The sequence below is a fragment of the Anopheles maculipalpis genome, chromosome 2RL, assembly GCF_943734695.1.
Source record: "Anopheles maculipalpis chromosome 2RL, idAnoMacuDA_375_x, whole genome shotgun sequence".
Lineage (NCBI taxonomy): Eukaryota > Metazoa > Arthropoda > Insecta > Diptera > Culicidae > Anopheles > Anopheles maculipalpis.
The window spans coordinates 43,550,848-43,578,109 of record NC_064871.1 but is presented as its reverse complement, the minus strand read 5'-3'; the positions used below and the strand labels follow the sequence as shown (position 1 = coordinate 43,578,109).

General features: G+C 47.3%; 5 protein-coding genes across 5 annotated transcripts in view; 2 read left to right on the top strand and 3 right to left on the bottom strand.

Annotated features, from left to right (window-relative positions):
* Window positions 1–27,262, top strand: part of LOC126557814 (fumarate hydratase, mitochondrial-like) — a 269,371-nt gene that overhangs the window by 63,784 nt on the left and 178,325 nt on the right. The gene's annotated exons all lie outside the window — the stretch shown is intronic.
* The window catches only part of LOC126556895 (centromere protein J), a 190,017-nt gene that overhangs the window by 44,501 nt on the left and 118,254 nt on the right, over window positions 1–27,262 (bottom strand). The gene's annotated exons all lie outside the window — the stretch shown is intronic.
* LOC126556580 (fatty acid synthase-like) overlaps window positions 1–27,262 on the top strand; it is a 187,281-nt gene that overhangs the window by 50,427 nt on the left and 109,592 nt on the right. The gene's annotated exons all lie outside the window — the stretch shown is intronic.
* Window positions 2,288–14,631, bottom strand: LOC126556636 (uncharacterized). The gene is made up of 12 exons (XM_050212021.1): window positions 14,426–14,631; window positions 14,192–14,351; window positions 11,711–11,744; window positions 8,343–8,490; window positions 6,864–7,966; window positions 6,680–6,780; window positions 6,357–6,606; window positions 6,152–6,278; window positions 5,841–6,087; window positions 5,319–5,778; window positions 4,672–5,060; window positions 2,288–4,599 (listed from the first exon to the last, which is right to left on the bottom strand). The coding sequence occupies exons 1-12, from the start codon at window positions 14,606–14,608 to the stop codon at window positions 2,288–2,290; spliced, it is 5,514 nt and encodes a 1,837-aa protein (XP_050067978.1). The 5' UTR covers window positions 14,609–14,631.
* LOC126558023 (glycine receptor subunit alpha-3) overlaps window positions 11,965–27,262 on the bottom strand; it is a 61,245-nt gene continuing 45,947 nt past the window's right edge. The window contains exon 5 of the mRNA XM_050213956.1: window positions 11,965–11,974. The gene's annotated coding sequence lies outside the window, so the exon portion shown is untranslated. The remainder of the gene's footprint in view (window positions 11,975–27,262) is intronic.

Below are 27,262 nucleotides of genomic sequence, written 5' to 3'. Positions count from 1 at the left end.
TCAAAAGCAGAAATTTAATCTCAGCCAAGCCCCAGTAAACGGGTGGAATATCCGTGTAGAAATCTACGGCACTGCAAACTTCGTAAATTTCCTCTGGACTGTCTCTAACTTCTTCATAGCAGTAGCACCGGTTGGAGTCCAAATTACGCTGGCATTGTCCAAAGTTGAGCAAACCCAGCAGCAGCACAGAGACTTTGGGCTTGGGTTGCAAGGATAGAAGTCGCAGCGATCCCATTTCATTTTTGGTAATTTTAGAACCTTTAGTAGTTTTTTTAGTTTTTTGATCAATAAAATCAATCTTACCTTATGATTGAAATTAATACCGTGCTCTATCGGGGCTTAATGTGGAGACGATTTGGCGGGTCACAGTTTAGCGAGATCGATCCAAAAAATTTTAAAGAACTAAGCAACTTTCTTTCGGTTTAGAAGAAGAAAAAACTGTGTCTACTTTATTGTACGAAATATACGTTTCATTCTTGTAGTTTTCTTTATTTATTTCAACACATTTCCTCGACTTTCACCCACAAGCACGTCAACTATTCGAGCAATAACATCGAGCTGGTCTGGTATGCATAATCGAATCGTAAAAAAAAAATCGGGAAAAATCTAACGAATGCATACCGAAATGCAGTGCACCATTGGGCGTTGTTGGGATCAATTGAATAGTATGAGCACATATATGGTGGAAAAAACAACAAGCCCCCCAACTCGCTCCGAATCCTTTCGCACGCAACTCTGTCTCTGCCATATGCAATTCTAGCATTTTAAAGTGTAGAATTGAATTAGTAAATGGGATTAGTAGTAAATCGTATTAAAAATGTTTCCAGCAATTAACCGAAGCATTATTGCATTCGCTTATGGCAAATATCTTATGCACTGAGAAGGAAATGGCTTTGAATCGCACGAATCAAATTTTGAAAAAATTGTTTGTATCATTTTTTGCCTCTAATTTTGTTCCGTTTTTTATACGACTACGTAAGATGTAAAAATTTTGTTCATAAATTTTGAATTGCCGCACCAAGAATAGATATATTAAAAAAAATTAAATAAAAAAAGCTTCACATAATACTTGTATAAATATAAATCGCTTTCCGGAAGATCAACTGGGAGGGGCCAAAGGATGAAAAGTTTGGTCGTGTACTCTTTACCATTTGCAATATCTTCATGTGCGGTTTTAGTGTTTGATTACTCTGCTAGCTTTGTTTCATCTGTTTTATGTCGCACATCGTCGTCATGTAGGAAAGAAGAATATTGAATTTTTTGTTCGTTCACTTTATCCAGTTTACAAAGTCGGGGTTTTTCTAAACAACTAATGGCGTTTTCATGAACGAGAGTATATGTTCGATGAGTAACCAATTTGAGTTTTTAACTTCTGTTTTGTTCTGCTTTCGATAACGAGTCATTCGGGGTTGTATATGTAACCGATGCGCTAGCTACCTAACCTAATTTATCACTAACTCTATCCTAACACGAATCTATCAGTTTACCAGTGTTTCTGTTTTTTTTGTCTATATCAACGATCACACCTTCATGAATTAATCGTTCGCAATTCGATAACTGTGTAGACATGGGGAATTAGTATTGCTCGTACGAGGCGCGATCGCTTGTAACATGCTGCATATATGTCCTATACATGTAAGTATGTAAATAAATAACACATCATCTCGAAAACACACATGCACTTGGACAGTTATACCTTATAATCGCAACTAGGCTAATGACGCCAGCAAAACGTAACACGTTTACCATCGATCGATCGATGTCACTATCATTATTATCATCATTACCGTTATTGCCTTCCGCACACTAAATATCTGAAATATCCATACCGTTGAGGGACACATCTTCCCCGGGCGCTTCCCAGGGAACGGACGTCATCATACGGAGTGAAAGTGAACATTAAACAGCTCCTTATCAATGCCCTCACCCTCTCAACAGTTCAATTAAGCGTATATGAGCGTGTGAAATCTTTTATCGAAAATATTGAGCTCAAAGGAGGGAAAAGTGTTCTTCAAAAAACTAACCAAAAATAGCTATTTGTGCGTAACAAAACTCGAGCAAATTGCTGTTAGTGCCAAACCAGCTGCTACCACTGCTCAGAAAGGCGCATATGCAAAATGCAATCAAGTGGACGGCATTTGAAGTGTCCTACAAAGTTGGCCGGTGTGTGTGTGTGTGTGTGTGTGTGTGATTAATAAAGAATGGTGGCTTGGTTAAAAATAGGATCTACTACGAGTAGAGGAGATGGCTTGATGACTAATATCGGTACTATCGTCGAGACACACTACTACTTGCCCTTCACTTTGGTGGCACTGGAGGTAGTTGGACGCATGAACCCACTGGTACGTCGGTTGGTCACTGCCGCTTGCTGTTGTGCGGTGACCGACTGACGTCCCGTGGCTGGCGTTGGACTAACACCGCCTCCTCCCCCACCACCACCACCTCCAGTGCCAGAGCCGGTCAAGCTACCGCTACTGGTCGACTTGCTTCCCGGCGGTATCCGACCGCCAGTCGACGAATGCAGCTGATTTTCCTTGGCCGCCGATTTAGCGGCGGGCGGTTTGCGAACAATGGTGGCCGTTGGTCCGATGCTCGAACCGCTGGAACTGCTGCGACTAGCCGGTGCACCACGATGCCCGATGTTGCCCGAGGTAGCGGTGCCCAAGGGCCGTTTGGAGGGAGAACTGTTTGCCGACAGCGTCGAGGTTGCCATCGTAGAGAGCGGAGAGAAAGTCTTGGAAAAGGTGCTAGAGCTACTGCTGCTGTTGTTGGGACCGGAACGCAACGGAGGAGGTGGAACCTTACGCACGGTGTTCGTCGATACAGCACTGCTCAAGGATGAGCGGGACGAACGAAGACTGGTGCGGGAATTGCTCCGTTCGACGTCCTGCGCTTGGCGAGCAATAGGTCGAAGCAAACTGGGCGTAGAACCATCCATACTGGTTGTAGAGCCGGCTGTGGTGGTGTTGCTAGTGGTACCACGCCGCATGGAAGCGGTCCGGCGTGGTAGGAGATTCTTGCTTACGGGGGATCCGCCGGTCGTGGGTGCGCCACGCAAAGACCGACTCCGCTCGAGACCCGAGCTTCCGTTCTTTACCATCAACAGGCTGGCCATGCTTGGGCTATTGGTGCGACTTGTCTTCAGGTTGGTAACAGGAGCAGGAGACGAGAGCTTTGTGGTGGTAGCTGGTGTTGCAGCCACAACACGCTTGCTCTTCGTATCCGACCCATAATCATTGCAGGACGACACACTTTCTTTGCCCTGTGAAGGTGTGTCTGAGACGAGGCTCTGCGTCTCCTCGAAACCTTCGTCATTGAGCTCGTGCGCGATTGGAACACCCTTGACGTGCTGCTGGTGGATGTCCTTGGTAGGGCTCCAGGTACGTTCGGGTGTGGGAGATTTTAGACTACGAATCGCTTCACGCACATCCTCCTGACTGATGCGGCTAATGGTGCGCCCAACCTTGCTGGCCCGATTCAGGACGGCTTCAGCGTGCGAACGGGGCGATTCGCGACCATTGAGTGACGGAGAAATGGTCGTTTTTGTGGTATCCGTCGAAGACTTTAGCTTGTCCTGCCAGCGCTTCAGACGTTGTTCCTGCTCATGCTTCGCACTGCTATCCTTGCCGGTCGACGTCACATTGGTGGCCAAAAGTAGTGGACTCTGCGTCGTACTGTCTGGCAAGGAGTCGGGCGATGGAGAAGCGGTGGTTGCTGTGGTGGTGGTAGTTTCATTGCCGCTACCCGTTCCCGACGCTCCCAAATCGATCGGACGCTTAAAACGGCGCGTCCGTCTAGCCGACGAAAACCGATCGAATTGTCCATCGCCTAGCACTTCCGTACCAGTACTATCGGCAGCCGAAGAACCCTTACCCGAATCGTTTGCTAGCAGTAAATGGGAATCCTTTGAATCGCTCTGGCTCTGGTGATGCAAACGTCGGCAAGATCCGCCACCAGAAGCTACACTCGCCGCACCCGCTCCGCCAATTCCTCCGACATTACGGCGAATCGATGGCGGTGTCTCGATATTGTCGGAATCGATCTCTATCTTGTTGTTCGTTGATTCGTCATACACGTGATGCGCACGTCGCGTGCGACGGGGAGGTGGAGCCACAGCACCAGAAGACGGTGATGTAGTTGTGTCTCCGGCCGCACCTCCGACCACTTCCGAGCCGGAGATAGTGCTGGCGGTACTGGACGATATCGTAGAAGATGTCCCGGCTGAGTTGTGCTGCTTTTCATTACCGACCGGCTGTCGGATGTAAATCGACTGCTTGTGCTCCTCTCCATTGGCGGTACCCTTGGTGGCAGAGGTGGGCGAACTGTCTGCCGATGTTACAGGTGGCGGGTTATCCGATCCCCGACGGATGTAGATCTGTAGCCGATCTGATGGTGGCCGTTCACCCAACGATTGGATAATGTTTTTGCGCTTGTCCTCTTCAAGGATTGATTGGAGATTGGAACTGGGATTAGGGCCCTCGCGGGAACGCTGTCGACGGTAGCGTGGATTGGACGGATCATCACTGTCCGTTGCTGTGTTTGCTGTGTTAAGAACCGACTTGCGCCACGGTGATTTATCCGCATCCGGTGAGGCCGCACCTGAAAATATCAAAGAGAGAGAGAGATATTGAGACGGTGGCGGAGGGAGGGTAAGAAACGGACTGAACGTACCTGTCAAGGCCTCTATCGTACCAACGACATCCGTCTGCTCGAGTGACGTCGCCGGACGCCAATTGGGATAGACTCGTTTGTACGTCATCGGTCCACCGAACAGCTGCTGCTGCTCCGTGGCCAATGGTGATGCAACGGACGCCTGTCCCTGCCCAGCCGGGGCCACTATTCGCGGAACACTGGGTGGTTCGGGTGAGGTTACCGTGGGCGGTTTCTCCTCCGGCAGCGGGTCCAGCTTGCTGCCCCGATCGCTTTCGTTGTCCGTTTCGTAGGAGCGCCTGTTAGCAGTAACCCGTTTGAGCTTCTTTTTGTAGTCGTCGTTCTGTCGCTCGTCCTGCTCGTTCGCCTGCAGCCAGGATTCGATCTTTTGCCGCCATTCCCTGGAAATTCTGTATCGGTAAGAAACCGCGCGACCGTACGGCGACAGAAACCACCGGGGTCCGGGTGCAAAGCGGGTCATTGCGTACCGTAAGCAAATGATGGCAAATATGACACAGATATGAACAGATCATGTAGATGTTCATGAACACACATTAAACGATGGGTTAGCACAGATAATGGAAGTTTAGAGAGATAGCATACAAAAGCAGCAAACACCACAGGACACCAGGGGAGGAGAACACAGGAAATGGTCGATTTGTACATACCTCGGTTTGTGTTCTTCCACCGCGAGCGGCTTCGATTCGGCTATGGGTGAAGGTGAGCTAGGCCGTTCACGATCTGCACCGAACTGTACGTTCAGCAGATCTGGACGCTTCTTACTACCGCTGCCTGAGCGGGCCCGTCGTGCCCAGGATCTATCTAAGCTACCGTAAGCAGCAGACTTGCGCTCCCGATTGCTACTCTCGTGGCCGGACGAGCGCAAAAAGTCCATGAGATTACCTTCATCTTCCTCCGAAAGCACTCGGCTGCGGCGTCGTCTAAGGCTCCCGTTCGGTGTAATGTCCGGGGAGGCACATTCGTCTCGCATCAGCAGCGCATCTCCGTTGCTATTGAACGACCCTAAACGTCGACGAGACATTGCTGGACTGTAGCGTAGATCGTACTGCGATGCGTCCAGCAGCAGACTACCTTCCGAATCGGACACCGGTGTTCCGGGTTGATTAGCTAAAAGATGTTTGAAGCCATCAAAGACCGTTCAATTTTCGTAAATTATCTAAAATTCTTACATTGCCTTCTCCTAAGTGTTTCTTCCCGCTGCTTCCTACGTATCATGGCCTGTTCCTCCTGTACACGGCGCTTCTCGTTGTCCTTAACAGCGTGCTGGAACTTTTCGCTAAAGATGTGGAAAATTTTGAAACATTCCTCCATCTTGAACGTGGCCATATCCTCGCAGAAGAATTCGGCCAACTGAAGGCGCATCGCTTCCAGCTGTTTCAGTGCTCGCTGTAGCATCAGGACGTCCTGTTCCGCTGCCTACAACAAGAAACGAACACAAATTAGGCACCTGGTAAACCGGGAAATTGCTGTCCACCCTTACACTAAGGAACTCCTCCATCTGGAGCTTGATGTCTTCCTCCGTCTTCGGGAGTTCGATCTGTTTCTTGATCTTTTTGATGCGATTGTCGATGGCGTTCACCTCGTTGCTTATCTGCTCGACAGTGGTTCTGCAATTTAAAAAAAAAAAGATGGATTACGATGCATGATCCCTCTACGTGCATGATCCACTTAAATCGTATCCTTACTTGGTCGCGTTCTCCAACATTGTTAGTTGTCCGGGGAATTCCAACAAGGAGGAATTCTTCTTCTCAGCCTGCAGCGCCACAAAGTGTATCAGATTCATGCCCGGTTTGTTCGCACGGATATCGGTGAGCTTCTGCAGCGAGGACAGTTTGACGCCAGCCGCATTACCTGCGTATCCTCCCGAGTTAAGGAAGTTACCAGCTACCACGACCATGTACAGTACCTCCTGGAGTGCTTTATTGTTCATCAGATCTGTTGAGGTAAGTTTAGAAGACTAGGTTAGTTAGCTACTAGCGAATTTATGCTCTGAAATCCTGAGACTCACCTTCACCAGCAAATAGCATTGCATGTATGTTTGGCTCCAAATACATCAGATTCGCCTTAAATTCTTCCTTCAGCAACATACTTTCGATTCTTAACTTATAACTGTTAGGAGAGGCAAATAGAGCAGTAATGCACATCAGTAAGAAGCATTGAAAAGTGGCGGCACACTCATTCTGTCCACTTACTTAGGCACTTGTACCAGCTGCAGCAGAAACTTCTCCGCATTGCCCAACCGGTTATTATCGCCATCGAAGGCTCGCAGCATCTCCAGCTCGTCCACCTCCGGCAACAGCTTGAGCAGTCCGCGCAGCTTCTCCGCCCCAATGTCCTCATGCTCACCGTTCCGTATCAGCTGTATGATGTCCTCGTTCGAGGTGCGGAACTGCTTCAGGAAGATGTTCACGTTCAGGCTGCGCTTACCGTCCAGCAGCGTGATTTCGTTTTCCTTGCGCGATTTGCGTGAATCCGGCGTGTCCGTACCACCACCGTTGCTTCCGTCACCCCCGGACGCGCCCGAACGATGGCCCAGTTTCGGTGAACCTTGCGTTTGCGTCTGCAAGCAAAACAGTCCTTCCATTTCGTCCCAGTTCAAATCAGCCATTGGACTGTCCTGGTGCGAATCGGCCACTATCGACCAGATGTTTTGTTTGCCTAGTACCCGCTGGGGTGGAATTTTGTTCCAGTTGATAGTTTTCATCTTGGCACGCGGCACTGGTGTTTCCTGTTGCGGTAGTGGTTTTACTATTACGATCTGCTCATCCGGTGTTTTCGACCGGGCCAGTGTACCGTTTGCGTTGGCCTGCACGGCAAGCAGGTTGGGTGCCGGCGGGGCCGGTGGTGCCGGTGGTGGTGGTCCACCGGCCATGGGCGGAGGTGGTGGTGGTGGTGCTCGACCACCGGCAAGGGGTGGCGGAGGTGGTGGTGGAGGAGCAGTTCCACCACCGGGCGGAGGTGGTGGTGGAGGTGCCGCGGCACACTGAGCAGGTGGTGGTGGTGGTGGCGGATTGAAGGTTGTGCTTGGCGAGGGTTGCAGCGAACTGCCAATGGAGGGGCGACGCGCTGGGCCTCCGCTCAGATCGCCCCGACAGTGGGGACAGGTGAAGAATTTCTGGACGCTCGGTGCCCTTAGCAGGCGGGCAGAGGCTTCCTTGTCCTCCAGCAGTGTGGCCCGGTGTACGAGCGTTTCGGCCGTATCCCAAACGATGTCACTGATCTGCTCCTTCGGGTCAATCTGCAGCAAATGCTGAAGTATGCTTAGAAATGGCGTTGCTTGCGGGGTGCCGGCCACCTGGAAAGAAGGTGGAATTATTAAGCAAGTTGCGTCCACTGTTTGTGTAAATATCCGCCGATTTTATTCCTTGAGCAGTTTTCTTAATGAAAGCGACGAATGACTTTCAATAGTTGACCTTGTCCCCTTGGATTATGGGCTAAAACTAGCTAGTTGCCAACTACTAACGATACTTTAATATTCCATCCGCAGTACAGCACTAATGAAAGTGAATCCTTGTTTTACCCTCACTGCACACGAACGATGCAACGATGCATCCAAGCTTAATGTAAAATTCATCTCAATTAGTCCCGGATGCAAATCCCACCACACTGCAGCAAGAAACGAATATCTGAACCTCCAATGTGTTGCGTGTCTAATGAAGCCTGTATCTTACCTGGGCTAGAATTGCATTGAAGACATCAAGATGCGAGTTCAGATCGATCCCGTCCGGCACTTGGAGGCTCTGGGAAAGGTCGCATTCTTGCTGCTCGTCGAACACCTCTAGCTGGGAGGCAATGTCCGGAACGCTGCTGGCCGTGCGCCTGTACAGAAATGGATGGGAAGAAGGATTAGTCTCATATTAGGTAGCGCAGACCCCAAAGGTAGCAAAGCACACAAAAAAACAGGAGAAAGGTCAAGGGGGGCGACAGCTTCATCTGCTCATTTACCACAAATCACGCAATTTTAGATCTCAACTGTTTGCGAGCCGTACACCGAGGCTGGACAACTTCCGACGGCACAGTTCACTCAGCTCCTGAACGATATTCATTCGGTTCGGTGTTCCGCTTTACCGATAGGAGAGGGGGTACACAAACACACACGCTAGATGATGGTTTGCCAAGATTCTCTGCCAAGAGCTTTCTATACTTTTCTTTACACTTGACGCACTGAGCTTTTGGGGTGAATGGGTGCAGTAACCAATTACCGCGACCGAGAGCGATGGCGAAGCGCGGGCCGTGGGGTTCCTTTTCGTGCAAACTACTACGTATGTGTACTGCACTGCTCACGACAATGCTTTACAGTAAGGAACTAATAACACAAAAAAAAATCCTCCAATATCACCGATTGGAAGCAGCGAATACACAACACCGCTCGCGACTCCGAACTGTTGTTACCGAACTGTCATAATTCGCCTCGTGAAGGAAGTGATTTTTGCTGCCGTATTGCCCGTTTCGAGGAGTTCTGTTTTCAGAACAAATGGACCCAAAAATAGCACACAACCTACGAGTAACGACCGAGATGCAGGAAAGGGCAGAAAAGCGCGTACGTTTGCAGGCCGAGAGGCGTATCGGGACGGAGCTGTAAGCACTGTTGGTGGGCTGGACCGGATGGAAGCAAACTAAAGGCAGGCCACACAGTTTTTGTGTGTCTGTGTATGTGTATATGCTGCAGTCCTTTCGTGGGGTTGCAAAACTACTAGCACGCGACTACTTTCGAGCCCACTGAGCTATGGGCAGCGTGCGAGACTGGAAAAGCCGCAACGCGAACCAAGCGAATGTGTTCGTAACTCGGAACGGTCTCTTTCTCACCAAGCCAAGCATGTGGGGGGAATGGGGGATAGTCGAGTAAGTTGCTGTCAAAGTACGAGCCCTGTAGTAGTTATCTTGAAAAAGAAAAGTATCCTAATCAATAAGTAATACGTTCTAAGAGGATATTAAGGAATCTATACAGCGATGGAAGACATATTGTAGGACCCATGTTAGTCCAAAAATTTGCCACCAAACATTCCAATGCCAGATTTTGGTACACGAGAAAAAACATCTGATTGCCGACGCGCCGAGTGATCAAATGAAACAGAGCGTAAGAGCGAGCGAATAGAGAGAACCTCTGCATCGAACACACCGCGACACGGCTAAGAGCCCTAACTTCACGACACCGCGTGTCGTGAAGTTCGCTCGAGCACGTGTTGCTGACTCATGCGCATTTCTTGCGCATCATTTCTCTCGCGTGTGCTTTTCTCCTCAAGCGCATCGCGTGCTATTTCTTGTCTTGGCTTTTCTCTCTCGTAAAGCGTCTTCTAGCCGGCTTGCTTGGATGTGTGTTGGGAGGGTAAAGATGAGCATGCTTTCTCCCGTTCCGAGAACAGGTGATTCGCTTGCCGGTGTAACGCACAGAAAAAGAAAAGCATAACAACCTGATTTGTATCTGCGCTCGTATAGGCAGAACATATCTCACTAGCCCACGTGTTGGTCGGCGTTTTGCCTTCCAGTCCCAACAGGGAAAGATGTTGGTGCTCCATTGAAAGGAGAGTGGACACATGTTTAAGTGTTTTTTTTTCTATTTCAACGCCAACGGTTGTTAATTTATCTACTTTCTTGTTTACACCCTTTCGCACGACCATCAACCCTGACCCAATCGTCTGCTCGATAGTGTGTCAAGATCGTGGCTTCTTCCGTGGTGGTGGAGGCGGGGAAATGGCCGTACACGATCCATTCTTACAGAGCGCTACCCAACGTGTGTAGGTGTTTTTGTTTACGTACCGGAGTGAAGGGGTTTTGATAAACAACAAACAAAAATGACTTATAATAAAAAGAAACTTTAAAAACAACAGTACAACAGAGCTGCACAATCGTTATCACATGTAGGAGAAAAAACCGTTGAGCACGTTTTTCCACCACGATTGTGATGAGGTCGCCAAGAAATCGTCGATGGGGTGTCGTTGAGCTGTAGAATGAATTTTGTTTGAGCTCTTATCACGACACATGCAACATGTGTGTCTTGCTATTGCCCTATCCACAGCGTAGATATGTTGAGGTAACGGCGCCATTAGGGAGGCCACACCGTGGAATTACAGCCCCACAATTGTTACGTCAAACTGTTGTCCAAAAGGTCGATCTTACAACAAATGGATGGCACACGACACTGGAGCCGGATGATTGATAGGCGAGTGAGGTCTTTTTTCCCCTTGTAATTAATCGCAGTATTCATATTCACATATTCAGTGCTTTTTGCTTCGTCGTTACTCAGTTCCTGAGTGCATCTTCATTTGTTCCCCTATAAAAACATACATGCATCCCTTAACATGTGTGAATCTTTTTTTAGCGCTATGTACAAACAGTATTAGTCACTAAATCCATATGCACAACGACCCTCCCCCAAAACAGGCACTCAATCAAGACACGGCTTTTCGGTAGAATACCAATCACTCACACGCACTGCCCTTATCAAGGACGCGACACATCAAACGTGTGTGAGAACTCCTTTCGACAGTCACGTTCCGAAGTCACGTCATGTAACGATTTCGCTTAAACCAACACACTATCACGATCCTATTCACTATCAAAAAAGGGCCACGATAAAGTAATTGAAGCTCATTAACCATCAGCAACTCGGTTAAATCTTTTCCGCCCACGATTAGCGGGCGAGTTCTAATCGTACGCTCGCACTGTAATAATCGGTTGCCCCGATGCTCCATTATAAAGCGGCAAACAACCACTTGAAACAACACATCCTGTTTTCATCGGTACGATTCGCATCTATCGTTTCCCGATTTTATGAACCTGTCAATATAATCCGATTATCTGGCACTGATCTCTTTGCGGTTTGGTGTTTTGTGACGTGACACTTCTTTACGATCCTTATCTAAATCGCTGACTTGTGGCGTCGTTAAAAAACAGACATCAGTTTTGAATATATCCGTAAGGTTTGGATGATTAGAGTACCACCTTAACACTGTTCCTCTGTTTTACACACGTTAAAGTTGATCTTTAACGAGAATTCACTTGGGAGATCCACCGTATGCTTGACATCGGATGTACTTACCTTAAATTATTTAATACTGGTATGAGGTTTAATCCTGCAAAAAGAAACAATACAAAACACAATATCAATAAAGCGTGTTGGCGTGAGGTTTGTTGCACTGAAAATGAATAGAACGGAATCCTCAAACAATAAGCGATTAAGATAATAACGATCGACTGCAAACTGCACCATCTCAATCGGAACTTCAACTGTACTTGGGACGTGCAAATGAACTTTCGGTATCACTTACTCACCTTCCACACATTCGTCGTCCGCTACTACTTCCTCCTCCTCTTCCAAGGACGATAATTCTGGTGTATCATTAAAAAACACATCGTTCACCTTGATCCGGGGGCTGACGCAATTATCCACCAGCGGCCCAAACCCTAACTGCTGTTGCAACATGACGGCCATAATTCACCGACCCAAAGCTTAGGGCACCATAACCGTGATGCGTCGCAACGTCAAAACACGACACAGTGTGAACACAAACTGTGGCCCCCGTTGCAGTTGGGGAAGAATCATCGCCAGCGCCCGAAAATGATGCGACCGTACCCCGGTGCCCAGTAAATCTTATCTATCGGATGGTCGTTGATTAAACGACACCGATAACGCTACAGTCCATCGTTACGCGCGAATCGCATCAAGGAGAGAGGGAACAGATTTTAAAAGAACGTGTCATCTGTTACCCCGGAGCTAGTGTTGCGGCTAATGCGCGGTCCTAATCTTCACTTATCTGCTTCGCACTTTCCCACCTACATACTGTGGAGGTTTATGCTGTTCCAGAAATTGCAAGCCCCTTTTTTCTATTTCGATCCATAGTCACATGTCTTTGCTTTTTATACATACTACCCAACCAGTTGGCTCACCACCATTCGATTTCACGATAGCATTCGCTTATCAGTAGCGGATGGCATCGAATCTATGCGCTGCAGTGGGTGCGCGCTACCCTGTATGTCTACTCCCGGGGCAGGAAAGTGCGACGATAGCTAGCCGTATCCGTGCCTGGCCAAATGAATGACGAACAGCCCGCGCGTCCTCGACAAGGTCGGTACACATTGCAATTAGACCGGGCCCGTAGGTGGCTTCACGTTAGATAAGAAATGTTTTGTTTACTGAAGTAATGGTGGTCCAAGAATCATCACGGCAGACAATCACACGCCGGCCAGCTTCGTTTCTTTGGTTGAAATGATCGTTACAAAACGTGGTCTGGTTTTTTTTTCTCCCAACAGTTGAACCAGTTCTCTGCTCTGGAGACACAACATATACATCCCCCCTTAATCAAAAAGTTATAGTTAGAGGTGTTTTGTGTTGTAACATGTTAATTACACGCGTAAATTTACTGCACGGACGAGAAGAATGTATGTCAAGCACTGTAAATGCTTACAAACCTAAGCACTTTTAATCCTTTCGTGCCAAAAAAAAAAAAGAACTACCAAACTACATCGATACACCGACCAATTTACGTTCTCCCCGAGTGCCTGTATAATCCGTAAGTGACAAGCACAAATTTATCGTACTCCATTATTTTCCATCTAAAGCCATGCGGAACCCATGGTTGGATTAAAAAAAAAAGCCGAATGGTTTCGGCCTTTCCATACGTAGCCCTAAAATAAGTCCCTTGTGAACATTGATGCGGTGGACATGTATCAATTTCAACCCATGGCAATCAACTACAACGGCTCTGTTCTTTTTTCTTCGTAGGTTTGTTATTCTTGTACAGGGTAAAAAGCGGTTGCCATCAAACCGCGACAGCAATCTCCTGGCTACACCAGTTTCGGAAAGGGACCACATTCTAACTTGCCAACGCCAAACATACACCACTAGCGCGACAGGTCTCTCCTGCGGCAACATAGTATTCTGCTGTGCAGCAAACAGCTGCTATTCTCGAAAAGTCAGTTACGGTTGCTATCACTTGTTGTGTCCAAGCTGCCATCGATACTGCGGCGGAGCTAAGAGATATCGGGCCATAGCCCACCTCGGCTGCCCAGCGTGTCCAAAGGATTAAGATCAATTTATCACAATCCTTCAACTCCGGTTGCCGGTGTTGCCAGCTCTATTCGCGCCAGACATGCAAAGTGCATGAGAACATGTATGGCCGATGGGAAGGAATTTACGGCACACCGAAACATGTTCAGGTGTGTATGGCAGGGCACATGTTTAACTACAGTGTACGGTGCTCCCGGTACAGGCAATGTTCCAAGTAGCTAGTACGAGAAGATTGTTATCATAGCTCTTTGCACTCAGCAACGAGCAACGCCGTCCGTATGATATTTAAATGATCTGAGAATTATCTTCACCTATAAAAGGCTATGTTAGAAACGAAATTCAAGCTTATTAACTAAAGGCCTTCTATGACTTTTTGTCCACAATTTTTCACCTAACCGTTCCTTCTTGTGATAAGAATATGGACCTTATTTTGTGCACTAAGTCATAGTAATTGATTTATAATAGACCACTCGTTTGGTTTCCTTACTGGCCGCCGAGTGTTGAACTACTCACCAATAAACTCGTTGCGCATGCGTATCCGATCCTTGAGCGAACCGGCCGATATGATCACGCAGTTGACGAACGCCAGCAGCGCTATCTGGTATTCGACCGCAGTCGCCTTGTCTAGCTCGGACACGACCAGATTCAGCCGATACCGTTCACCCTTAATACTCTGTAAAAGAGAATAAGGAAAGCAGTGTACGATGATCGGAAGCTATTGCCAGCAGTAACGTAATGTACTCTTACCTTGTAGTGTTCCAGCGTTTCGATGGCACGCTTATACCCGTTTGCGCTGAACGCACAAAGCGTCGACAGCAGCTCGAAGATTTGCTTCTTAACCGTGACATTGTTGGTGTCCAGCGCCAGTCCCAGCTTGTTCACATAGTCGTTGTTTTCGATGATGTACTCCAGTCCGATGCGGGCATCCATTTTGTGCCGATGGTGGAGTCTATCCTTTTCGTTCGATGTTTAGAATGTTCTGTTTGAGAGAAAGAACGAAAGGATGGTTGTGAGTAAATGCACGCTTAGTTTAAGTTTCTAGATGAATTAGATTTATTCGAAGTCTTCATCCCAAGACAGTAAGTTGGTGGTTTGATAAATTAGGAGCCCCGGTTAGGTTGGCAATAACACACGCAAGTCATCACTTTCGGGTGGCATGTTTGTTTTGTCGGACATTGCGTGATCTTCTCACTTGTTTCCCCTTAAGTCCCTAACATGGAGCTCCGTCCATAAAAGCATGAAACATAGAAGCAGTAGCCTGCGAACAACATAAATGACCACCGCCAGCATCGATGCACAACGCAGTACAGTATGGAGCCGCAAGTCAATGGGGCAATAGATAAATCATTGTAAAACCTTCCCCACGCAGGCACGGACTAGTCGTCGGTGCGCTCGTCTAAACGGCGTCACGCAATCTAGAGTTCTAGAGTTGGTTTGCATGCTTTTTGCCTGTACCCTACAGACGCGACCTAGCCAAATGAAAATGCGTTGGGCTAGTTATTATTTTCACGACATTCACAAACAATCTAAACACTTGACATCGATTGCCAGTGGTGAGCGATATGGGAAAAACTTGTAAAGCACGCTGTATATTTATACACTTCTCACAAGTCGCATTGTGCAGGTACATTCCATTCAAGGATTATTTATTTTTGGAGCAAGTTAGCATAACGAGATTCTTTTTGTAACAAGATAACGAGAATCGGCTTTTTATCAATATTTCGTCTCATCAATATCTAAATTCCCCACTGGGAGGAGTGGGAACTCAGATTGTATTTTCAAATACGGAATGCAATTCACACGGCTTTAGTCGGATTTGCAGCGTTGAAGATACGCGGGTGTGCCGGAACGATGACGAAATTCAACATTTTATAAATGTTGTATAAAGCTGAGGCAGCACAGCTTATAAATGATACGATAACAATCCGGTCGAATCAGGGGAAAGTGCTTACGTGCAACAAGACAAACGTTCCCGAGAGTAAAGTCCACCACGTAGACGGTCAGACGTCAGTCATTCAGTTTATCTCAAAAGCAAACGAGGAAGAGCCAAAAGAGCAGAGAGAAAGACAGCATTGATGCATTCGACACCTGCAATTTCATAACTAATGCAAGCGTTCGTTGACAGATCGTTGTTGCGTTTTTCCATGTCAGCTCCACAGCATGATCACCGGATGTCTTCGGATTGTCTGTTAACGCTAACAAGCTACTAAAAGAAAATAAGACTCGCCTGCTGCTTAGTTTAGTGCACGTCCACGCGACTTCGCAATTGGCCTGTAATTAAATTGACACCAGGAACTCTAGATGCATCTCACAGAAGCTCTGCTAACTAGAACCAGATGGACGATCACACATCACAAAAGGACAGCGATCCTCTGTCGTACGCTACAAAGTGTCACTTGATCATAGCTTACGGTGCTGTTGGGATTCGTTAAGCGCGCGATGGAAGTGTCTGCGTACGTACAATTCCAATTTAAAGCCAGCGGTCGAAAAGGGAGGAGCTGGGTTGTGCCCTTCAATCAAAGCATTTGCTCTAGTCGATGAATTAGAATAAGGGCACGCAGAGAACTTCCACCATGCTTGTTTAAGTCAGTGTGTCAACCATTTAAGCAAAGTAGCGTCGCGAGTGGTGTAAACAATTTGATTTGCCGGTGGAGCTAGAACAAACAGTATCGAGTGACCTTTTCAGGGCAGCGTATCGACACAAGTCAGGAAAGAACGATGTTGTATCATCTGTCATCTGAAACTTTTCTAACGTGAATGCTCTTTGATCTCGAAGATTCATTTTGCCCGTCTCGTGGATGCCTTTGACAGATCGCACTCTAGATGTGTGTGCGGGGAATTGTTCAGGTCGTAGTTGATCTTCAAAATTCCACCCACGGGAGACGACCCATACCTGTCGTACAATGTACGCAACCCAGTGGCAAAATGTGGTGGATGCATTAAGACAGGCGCCTCGTGAACGAGTTCCATTTTCCTTAGCTCAGCACCGAACGTCAGGTCCCACACTTCTTCTGCTACCCAATATGAGAGGGCGGATGGTAGACTTCGGGCGAGCATCGTCATCCTCGCCAGCAAACGATCGTGCTGAAGGTGCCGCGTAGGTGTTAAAGCGAATCGTTTAACAAAATAAACACATTACTCACTCACTCCAGCAACAGCAGCAGCAGCAACAGTTTGAACCAGAACCACCGGATGGACCACACCGGTTATAATACTACTACTACGTAAACGAGCTCTTGTGTGATCCATTCTAGCGCACGCACCAAATCGTACGATGCGCAACGGTTTTCTAAGGGGAAATGTTCCCCTTTCGGCTGCAATTGCTCAATCGATCGCCACTGATCTCGGCGGGTGTAGGAAGCAGCATCAATGCAGAGCAAAAATGTGCATGAACACAAACAATACACCGGATCGTGCACGTGGCACAACGGGGATGCTGATACAGCAGGCAGCGGAAGGCAAGTGCACGCGATTATTATGAGATTTCATGGTTAAATTTCGTAACATCTTGCGATCGGAGAAGCATCGCCTCGCTCACACCTCGCACTCGTGCTGCCTGCCATCGAGGTCGCATCCCGTAGGCAGGCTCAATCGTACGTATGAGCGTCAGGGGAGTTCTTGAGATTCAAATTTATTCATTAATCGACGAAATCCCTATGCGAAAAGCTGCGCCGCTTTGCATCATTATAATACTGACCTTCCTTCTGACGGTGGAACCAGCGGTACGGTCTCTCTGGACGTGGTAACGACTGATACACAAGCAAACCGCAGCGCGTCAAGGTTGTCGTTGTCTTTGTTGGCCATCAACATCCCTGGAAAACCCTGCGCGCCCCGCAGTGCGTATTCTCTACATCATTCACCGTAGGAAGTTGGATTGATTTATTCCCTCAGCGTGTATCGATCGAATGATCCGATAGATCGATTGCACGGATCAGTAGCGTGGTGAAACAGTGAAGGACGATGAAAGCTTCTAAGCTTCTAACCGCTGTACGACTCGCCGTATGACGAAAAAGGCAATTGTGTCTGATGATGCCGCTGGACATTGTGTATAGGATTTTCCATCGCCGACACGGAAAACCACCGTCCGTCAACGGACGAATTTGGCCAAACGACGGCGTAACTTGTTTTGCAACTTGCGTTGAGTGCCGCTTTTGAACGGTGATAGGCGTTCGTTTATTGGGGCGATATTTTAAGACACTGTCACTTGTTCCGTTGAGTGTATTTTTGGGATGCGGAAGAAGCGATTGATAGAGAGATTTGAGAATGGGTTTTTTTGCGAATGTTCGCTATCTTCTTTGTTTCACTTTGTTTCTATGAAGTTATGGAGCTTAATTGATGTATCATGTTATCTTCGTTCCAGATTGGTTGTGATTTTCCCATTAGCATTTTGCACAATCCTATTACGCAGAGCTTCCTAATCTCATCCTTAACCTTGCCACATTTTGAAGGTCATCTGAAACCATTGTAACCGTTCTGCTAACGTCTTGTGCAGGTGTCGTTATTGTTGTCGTGCCATGCAAAAGGTGAAAGGTGCAATTTAGAAACGACGAGCTTGGTCTCAGCTGACACAAGTGGATAATAATAGCTACCCTCCAGCTGCCTCCCATGCCCAATACCTGACTCATAGTTCACCAAACCATTCAACCCATACACCAGCGGCTAATAGGTGCCGTTAATTGTTGGGTTACGTCTAGGGAATGTCCTGGGCCCACATTCCGCCCGCTGCTGCAATACAACCTTCTGCTCGTAGGTTGCTCTCTGGTTGAGTGTCTTCTCCACATCACGCGCCATTTAAGCTGGTGGGCCCATCGTTACCATCGTTTAGCATCGCTTAGACATTGCAAGGGTGCGTGGGTGCCTCACCGGCGCAAACCTGCCTTCATCATATCCCCTCGGAACTCCAAAAAAAAAAAAACCTCCTGCACGTTATTCTTGCTGTTGGGGAGGTGTGCTCTGTACGCTTCCACGCGCTTTGAAGGTGCGTAATTCATCGGACAGAGTCAAGGTCAGGGTGCTCCAGGGAACGAAACTCGGAACTGGCTTGCGTGCCGGGAGAGAAAAAGGTAACCGCGGAGGCACAACAAAAAAATCATGTCACTTCGATTACGGTAATAAATTCGTGATCATTTCATTAATGAAACGTTGGACGCTGTGTGTGGACTGCTGGCGCTGTCGGTGGAAACGATTGACGGAATGGATCGCAGCACCCGCACCGTTGCAAGTGGGGATCTTGTGGTCTCCAGCTCAGTCGGACGTTTTGTGGTCGATCGATTTTTTGATCGACGGTAATTCTATACCCGATTGCCACCTGCAGAGCAGCCGGATGCTGGATGACCACAGCTCGCAGGGCCCACAAAGCGGGACAAGCGAAGATAATAAGATGAGGGCGGTTTTTGCACAATGTCCATTGTTTCGTATTTCCTGCTTCACGTTGATCACTTAATCGTTGCCGTTTGTCACACCGTGGAAGGTGGAATAATCTCGATAATGCGCCATAACTCCTTTAGCCGTAAAAGGGTAAAAAGGGCGGTTTCGAAACGCAAATCGATCTACAACGTTTGGAAGATGGATCAATTATTCGCTCTGGGGGATATCTTGCAACAATAATTTGTTGTATATTTTGTTTCTTGAAAATGTTGCTTACTATTGTGAAAAAAATTGCATGGAGTATTGTTTATATCTTGTATCAGGGAAGGAAGAAATTAATTTTAACGGATGGAGTGATGTGTTGTGTGCCCCTTACGAAACAGTGCAGGATGCACGATACACGACAAGCCATGGTTTGGTTGTCACAGTTCTGACCATGCCTGTAACTTGATACGTTTTACTTCCATTTCTCTCCATTAACGCTCACAGTATGAAGCGAAAGTGGTACCATGCACCATGTGGCAGTCTGTGACCTCGGCGCGATGCCACGAAGTGCAGTATTAACGATTGCTGGTGGCAAGATGACATGCGTGGCAAGTTCTCGCACGTGATGGACGGCGGTCTCGGTCGAATTGTAGCCAAGGAAGCGTAGAAACTCTAGACGTGGGATCACCACATCATCAACACGCCAGACAGTTTAGAAGGGAAGGAAAGCAGATCAAATGAATTAGTCTATAAAGTTATAGATTAATAGAAGATTGATGGCTGCAGACATTGATGGGGGTGTGATGCGTTGTGACTGAGCGGTTCTTTTTTAATTTATCGAGCGTTTGTCATTGGTGATTCATTTATAACATCTTCTACAAGAGAGAAAGAGTTAGAATGTAGAATTTCTAACTACTGCTTCTTTTGAAGTGTAGTTTTTAGCATCTTGAGAAATCCTACAGCAAAGACAGATAAAGCTCCGGCACATCGTTTTGCACCGTGTAAAAGAATCTAAACTACCTTAGATGGGCATTGTTTAAAATATTTCCCAGTCAAAGCCGTGCATTCCTTAGAGCTACAAGATTGCTCATGGAAAACACTTTTCGAACGGTAGACGTCGTACATTGAAGACACTCCTGTTAGTCTCATTGAAAACTGAAGGAGATCTAGAACTAGACTAACTAGAAAAGAGGTGGCATTACTTCTATAAAATAGCCCAAAATTGGATTCATTGGATTAGTTGTAGTGCTTTGGTTAATAAGTTACAATTTCTACCATTCGCCACCTGAACGATAATTACTCTTGATCATGTTTCCTCACCATCTCTCTACAATCATGTCGCAAGGATGTTACCTGATTAATAACGCATATATCAACAAATCGACCACCCAACGGCTATTTATCTTAGCCGATATTATTAAAAGGCTTTCGGGCTCCAATAAAAACATCTCAATGAGACGAAATTATGGTCTTGGTTGTCCCCGCCGCTTGCGATAGTGCAGGTTGCCGGTTAGGCTTTTTATTTTATTTGCAATTTGTTTGATGCGTGCCGCTCTAAACTACATGCTACTGTGAAGGTGCATAATTTCCCTGTACCAACTCCATTCATCACAGTCACAGTGGCGAAGGCCAGGTTACCCGTCCGGGGTTGGGAAGGGGGTACTTCTCAAAGATCCTCCACGCTAAACCTCTCTGACGGGGTGATTAAAATCAAGTGCGTAATACCGGTGCAACCTAAATGTAGGATAAGTGGTTCTATTAGCGTGTAACAAGGGCCCGTACGGAAGTTTACACCGTGCCACCGTCTTTTTTTTTGCCTTCTCCCGCACACTGAACAGCCCCCATTCTCCTGGCGAGTTGCGCGAGGTATGCACGACATGCGCGATTACAACGCGCGAACGTTTTAATCAACTGTTTGGATTTCAATTAGCTGAGCATGGCAAACAACAACAAACTAGCAGCAGTTTCTTAAAGCTTGTTCCTTCATTTGTTCCTACGGTGTGAAGGCTTTATGGGATGCAGACGGTCGCTCAGTCAAGAAGAAGAGTAACGAAGCGTTGGAGCTTTGTGGTGCAACTGTTCAAACAACCCCTTACGCAAAAGTTGGCTCTCGGCTGGACAGTGGAATCGATGCGAATCGGTGCCGTTCAGTGTGCGACCGTATAGCATTTAGGCCAACACCACTCGAAACCTTCACCACCGGCAGAGAGTTTGGTAGTCGAAGTGGACACCCCTGCGCTAAAGGCTTCTGTGCGAAGTCCGCCAACTCGTCGACCTCTTCTCCCCGTGGTGGCATACTTGAAATATTTCGCAAATGCTAGGCAGTGCTGCATGCGATCGTGACAAATCGAACGATTAATTTTCAAGCAACCTGGAGTTAGATATCATTCTGCGTCGTTTTAAATCCCCCACCCTCTAGATAATCACATTCCGCAGGGGACTAAAATTTAAAAAATCTACCAAGAATTAATGTTTTTGTCGGTACACAACCGTATCGTTATCCCGTTTAAATCTGAAAACACACACATACACGCACAAACACACCTATGTCCTAAATCGGTGGCATGCAAATATCCGACAAGCTTACCTCGTCAGCCAGCTGACATACGAGGTGGCCGCGATCGCGATGCAATTACTGCGCAATTTGTACACGAACCGAGACTCACCGTCGCTACTCTGGCGATCAAGTTTTGCACACCGGGATCCCAGGTTACGTCCGTGCCGAAAGGGCGATCAAGTATTGGGGGAAGTCTTCCATCAAACGGGCGTTGGATTTTTTTTTAGCTGAAAGCACTTTTGGCTAGACTTTAGAACACGCACCTATCTCACACTGGCAACAGCAAGAGCCCTTCCAAAGGTTCTAGCCTACATCGTTTTCATGGTTATAATTACAGTTCAATTAAGGGACTTTCCGTATGCGCCATGTGTGAAGGAATGCGCCTGGGTGAGGGAATTTTTCAGGCGTGATTCAGTGACGGGCTAGCTACGATCGAGATAAATTGATCGCGGTTCCCAAGATCAAGAACGGACAGCAGTTGGACAATCAAAGAGATATTAGCCAAACAGATGTCAGTTTCGTATCGACCCAGGCTAAGCAAGTTGAAATATTTCAATAGTCCAAGCAAATGCACAGAACACCACCAGAACACGTGTGGCCTTTTTAAATGATATTTTAATAAGGGCGGCCATATTTATCAAACATGGTAGAACATAAAGTTTGCTATTTTATGCACCAAATATCGCTAGGAGTATTTATGCATTAGGCTTCATCGTGAATGCTGCCACTTTGGTTCTCTTCCCAGCCTCTCATAACGATCTGGAACCAGGTCACTAACTGCCAGCGGGTCAACCTGGCATTTGCACCATGTACCTATGCAAATCGAATTCCAAACTCCCCAGCATCATCCACCTTCGCACGCTACTGTGTTGTGCCATTACGAAAGATGCGTTCCACCTCGGTGACCCGCACCAATGCGATTGTCTTTCGCATCACCTACTCCATAAAGGGATCTGCGCATTGTTGCTCTGTGCGCTATGGCTTCCGGCAGGTAGGCCCGACCGACTCGCCAGAAAACGGGATCAAGCAAACAAACAGCCCCCGGGGCGCTCACACCGACCGGGCCTGTGAGCATCGAGATGTAAATCGATCACTTTCACCGCGGTCACGCGTTTGGCCATGTGTGTGGTGCATTCCAGCTGCTAACTGCAGTTGAGTCAACACAGCGGTCGATTCCGGGGTTACGTGTGGCCTGTTAGTAGCCAGTAGGGAGTGCAGGCAAAAGATCCCAACACACAGAAGTACCTTCTATAGCAGCAACAACAACAACAACCATCAAGTGTGCCGTACGGAGCCCCACTTCGCTTGCGAACGAGTGCCACACTACAAGATCCAACGCAACCCCGGGTAGATCGCTCCATTTTGACAACTGCTGATTATTTGCGTAGCTCGAAACTTTTGAAGGCAGTGCGAGTGCGAGCTAATCAACTGGAGCACAACGCCGGGTTACGTTTGAAATTGGTAGCAGAGGATCAAGCGAGCACCCATTGTTAAGGTACTTAACGTTCTGCGAAAGTCCACAGTCCCGAACGTGACATAATGTATTGCGCCTCCTCCCTCCTGTCGTGAGTAAATCGGCTACGCAAACCATTAACGAGTCGAATCGCAGACACTTCGCACCGGCGAGAGATTGGCACAGTGCCGGTAAGCAGGTTAGTCGCAAAGTCGTGGAATATGTGCCTCGAGAGTAAACTGTCAAGTGTCCATATGCCTTCAGACAACCGATAGAAAGGCATTGCACTTGCGATGGAGTAATAAGCTTTTTAATGCAAAAATTGGGTCCCATTTCAAAGTTTTAGATTCACGTTTTCCTGGATTTTGTTTGAACAATATAAATTAATGTTAATAATAAAGAGAAAAAGCGCATCATTCACTCGTGTCGATTAGAAGATGATCAGCAGAAGATCGTCGTTTGCTCGCACTAACACACCCTAGACTCATCTCCTTAGGCTACGCCTGCGCCAAACAGTATCGATACATCTTTGCAGAGATACAACCATCTGGGCCTCCCGCACAATATCAATCGGCGACGAATGGCTTCTGAATGACCTTCGCGCTGCTGCATCAGCCCAGATCGCCCCAGTAAACGGCTGTAATGTTGTAATCCGACCTCTTCTACGCGTTACTTCTGCTTCCATCCGCTGGTCGTGCGTTGGTTTTGTTTTTAACTTGTACCGCGCTTTCGTTACGACCTCCGGCGGCGCCATTACGAATGCGGGACGCTACGACCATCGCATGAATAATCCCCGTTCAAATGGTCATCAATGCGCATTAACCTACAAAATAAAAACTGCATCACGACGTACAGCATATAACCGCAACGGCTTTCCAAAACTGTCACCATCGGAGTCATCTTTATAATTCACCCCCGAATAGCTCTATTTCTTCTCCAGCTGGGCCTAGTGTGCGAGGTATTCGATTGCCCCGAGGTGTGAAACTTCGTGTAAGCAGATACACACGCTTAAGGCGCTTTTGCTTTCGTTGGTTCAGCTTGAAGTTCAGCCGAAGAGATGTGGAATAGATCAGTGATTAAGATAAGGAGGATAGCGTTAAGCTACGGTTGGAACATGACATCGTAGGCATTTTGTACGCCGTTTGATGGCACACCCTCGTTTGAGGATGTCTAAGAATTGCCTCCGGATTGCTTGCCTTCACGCGTTACTTTGATGTGGTGTGCAATCGAGTGGCGGAACCCTGAGCGTGGACGTGAACAATTCGGCGTTAGTGGACCCAAATGACGCCCACTGAGATGACGCATGATTTTGATCTGCTCTGTGACGTGATAAAATTTTCAATTATACCCCAAGGAAGAGACGCGTTGTCACCAGTTCTCCAGTGTCTTAAAGCTTATAGAGTTTCAGTCTACATTTACTCTCCCTGGACGCTAATTGAATTGATCAGATGTAATCATGGCTTTCTATTGAGTTTTCGGATCATTTGTCTTGAACGATATCATCAGCACGGTCAACTGTGCTGCAGATATAGAGCACTGTAATCTCAAAGTTCTACGCCAAACTCCCACGGCCATTACGGCCATTGTGGTCTTGCGACAAAAACTAGCACGGTTATGCGATTAATCATGCCATCCGCCCCTACAATCCTAGTAAAGCGTGATGTTCGATGAACCAACAGCAACCGTACCCTTACACACCTGTCAAATTATTGAAAATCAATATTTTGTCTATCACCCGTCAACCGCTTAACTGACGTCCAGCATCACGTAGTGCTGCTGTGTGTAATTAACAACTCCACACACCCATACGTATTAGGAGTGCTTACGTTTCCTTTGTTTGACAGATCGTGTCTTTGGCACCAAGAACAACGCGACTGAAGCATCGGCTAGTGCCTCTGCACCGTCTCTTGCTCGCCCTCAGATCAGTGTCTAAATTTGGTGCGAGGAAACGCATGCCTCCCAGGCGGAACTAATGCTCTGTGTACCGATCGACTTTTTCTATCGTTCGTTGGTTCCTGCCATGACAGTCGAAAGGCACACAGCAAATGGCCGACCCCCATAATAAGGTCCTGCAAAATGTCCAAGGCTCCACATTGTCTCCGGGACTGTCACGAACACCGAGCGCAAAAACCGATGTGGGCCGTACGATAGGGACCCACATCGGTAGGCAAGATTTCACCTGTCAAATTTGCGCGGTGCCACGCGCAAAGATCTGCAAATTGTGAGCATATGGTTTCACGTTCGCATAGTGCACGACCGACCGCTCCCGTACCTTTGGCATTTGAGGATTTCCGATTGTCTTCCACTAGAGGTATTGTGGAGGTGCATCATTATGCAAACCATCCGGAAAACAAAATCTGCCCACTATCTCTCTGCTGGTTCCCTCTTCGGCTTCGGCGGGCGTCGCAGCTTTACCAGATACGAGGTGAAGATAGATCACTTTCTTCACTGCCGCACGATCATGACGGGTTGGGTCCAACTTCTAGTGGCACGCGTAAGGTCGCACTATGCGAATGCCAGAGCGATGCAATCCTTGCACAGGGGTTTCGGGAGAGAAAGTTTGCTCGAGTGGCCAAGTGTGGGACAACGCTTGTGAGGTTTACTATTTTATCTCCGGTTCTTTCCGACAATTGGAACAGCGGAAACAAAAACCGAAACAAAGCCACACATAGCTGCGCAGCAACACAGTTCCACATTCCACATTGCTATCGCTTTTCGAACTGCACATACAAGGGTTGCACAATAAACAAAAACAAACAAACAGACGCGAAAACGTCGACGTCCTTCGCCACCCTATGGATGTGTCTGTGTGCTTGCAAGTGTAGCTTGATTTATGCGATACTACTAGAGCAACCATATGTGGGAAGCTAAACTCTCGAGGCTCTCTGCGTCGAAGTATTTGTGCCCTTAGATTTGTCGTATCCCATCCCCTGAAACCCGGTGTTAGGGAATGCATATTTTGGAGAGATGATCGTTACGCTGATAAGCAAATGGAAAACTAAATCCACCACAAAGGGCGCGTGTCAGCCAGCCCACCAATTCACCCAGTCAGTGTTAGGGAGGTCCTGTTTGTATCACTGTGGTGGTGGTCATCCATTTCCGAGATGGCTTCGAGCGAAGCAATAAATGATAGAAGAACAATCCGGCCTTGGAAACGAGGGCAATGTAGTAAAACCGAAAATAAAAGAAGACTTTCAATTTTCACCTTCAATCCGACATCGTTCTCAAACGGTGTTGTGATGTTTGTGGTGACTCTAATCAAAAGTCCGATCGACGAAAGAAATGGTAGCGAAGACTATAAATTTCGGAACCGTTGAAAAAGGTTTTTAGAATTGTCTTTGTTTAGTTCTTTGTTAAACTGAGGCGATTTTTGCTCCATTTTTTTGCAATCTGTAGCATCCACGCGGCAATCCAGGAGAAGAAACAGCCGACAACAGCCAGAGTTGAAACAACTCTGGGGCTAGGAAACAGGTATAAATAGCGGAAAATAGTGAGGCGACAGGGAGAAGATTTTGGCAAGCCACAGGATCAACAACGGCAACAATAAAAGATGTCCAACTCCACTTCAAATCTTCTAATAGTCCAGACTTTCAAGACTGTTTCTAACTATCTAACGCTAGTGGTTACCATAAAAGTCCAGAAACGTACTGGCGCCATAAAACGCCGAATGCAGCTTGGAGAAGATAAATGCATGACACCTGAAACGATTTAATGACGTCACATTGAACGTTAAACATCCTGCCCTGAATACCTGTTTAAACCACGGTTAATGCTATTAGTCGTGCATCATGCATCACTCTTACGGGGAAAACTCCCATGGCTAAAAGCAATTGATTGATGACCATATCAAGCATATCCGGCGCTGGGCGACATGATTCATCGCACGTTTGATGACGTCGGTGGCACACAACGTACCCCACCAAGCGGTGTTCAGGTCGTTTACTTTGCTAGTGCAACGTCACTTATCAATGCCGATGCCGAACGAAACAAGAAAAAAATACACAAACATCGAAAAGAAGGCCACCATCCTCCAACGCGATGAACAATTCGCGAAATTTGCATATGAACAGAAGAAGAAAACAACTACACAAAAAAGAATCACCCGAAAGTACTCCACACATACAGCCAGTCACACGCCAAATCGTTGTCCGTCAATGTCAAGTTGAAGTTGGCGACCTGCCGTAAGAACCCAGGTACCAAAATCTACGTGACATCACACAAG

Bases quoted from the DNA above. Each gene is read 5' to 3' on its own strand.
- LOC126556636 (XM_050212021.1), bottom strand. From the start codon at position 14,608: ATGGATGCCCGCATCGGACTGGAGTACATCATCGAAAACAACGACTAT. The intron at 8,491-11,710 runs GTAAGTACATCC...ATTTCTGTACAG, and splicing joins CCAGTATTAAATAATTTAAG to GCGCACGGCCAGCAGCGTTC. The intron at 4,600-4,671 runs GTACGTTCAGTC...TGATATTTTCAG, and splicing joins TACGATAGAGGCCTTGACAG to GTGCGGCCTCACCGGATGCG.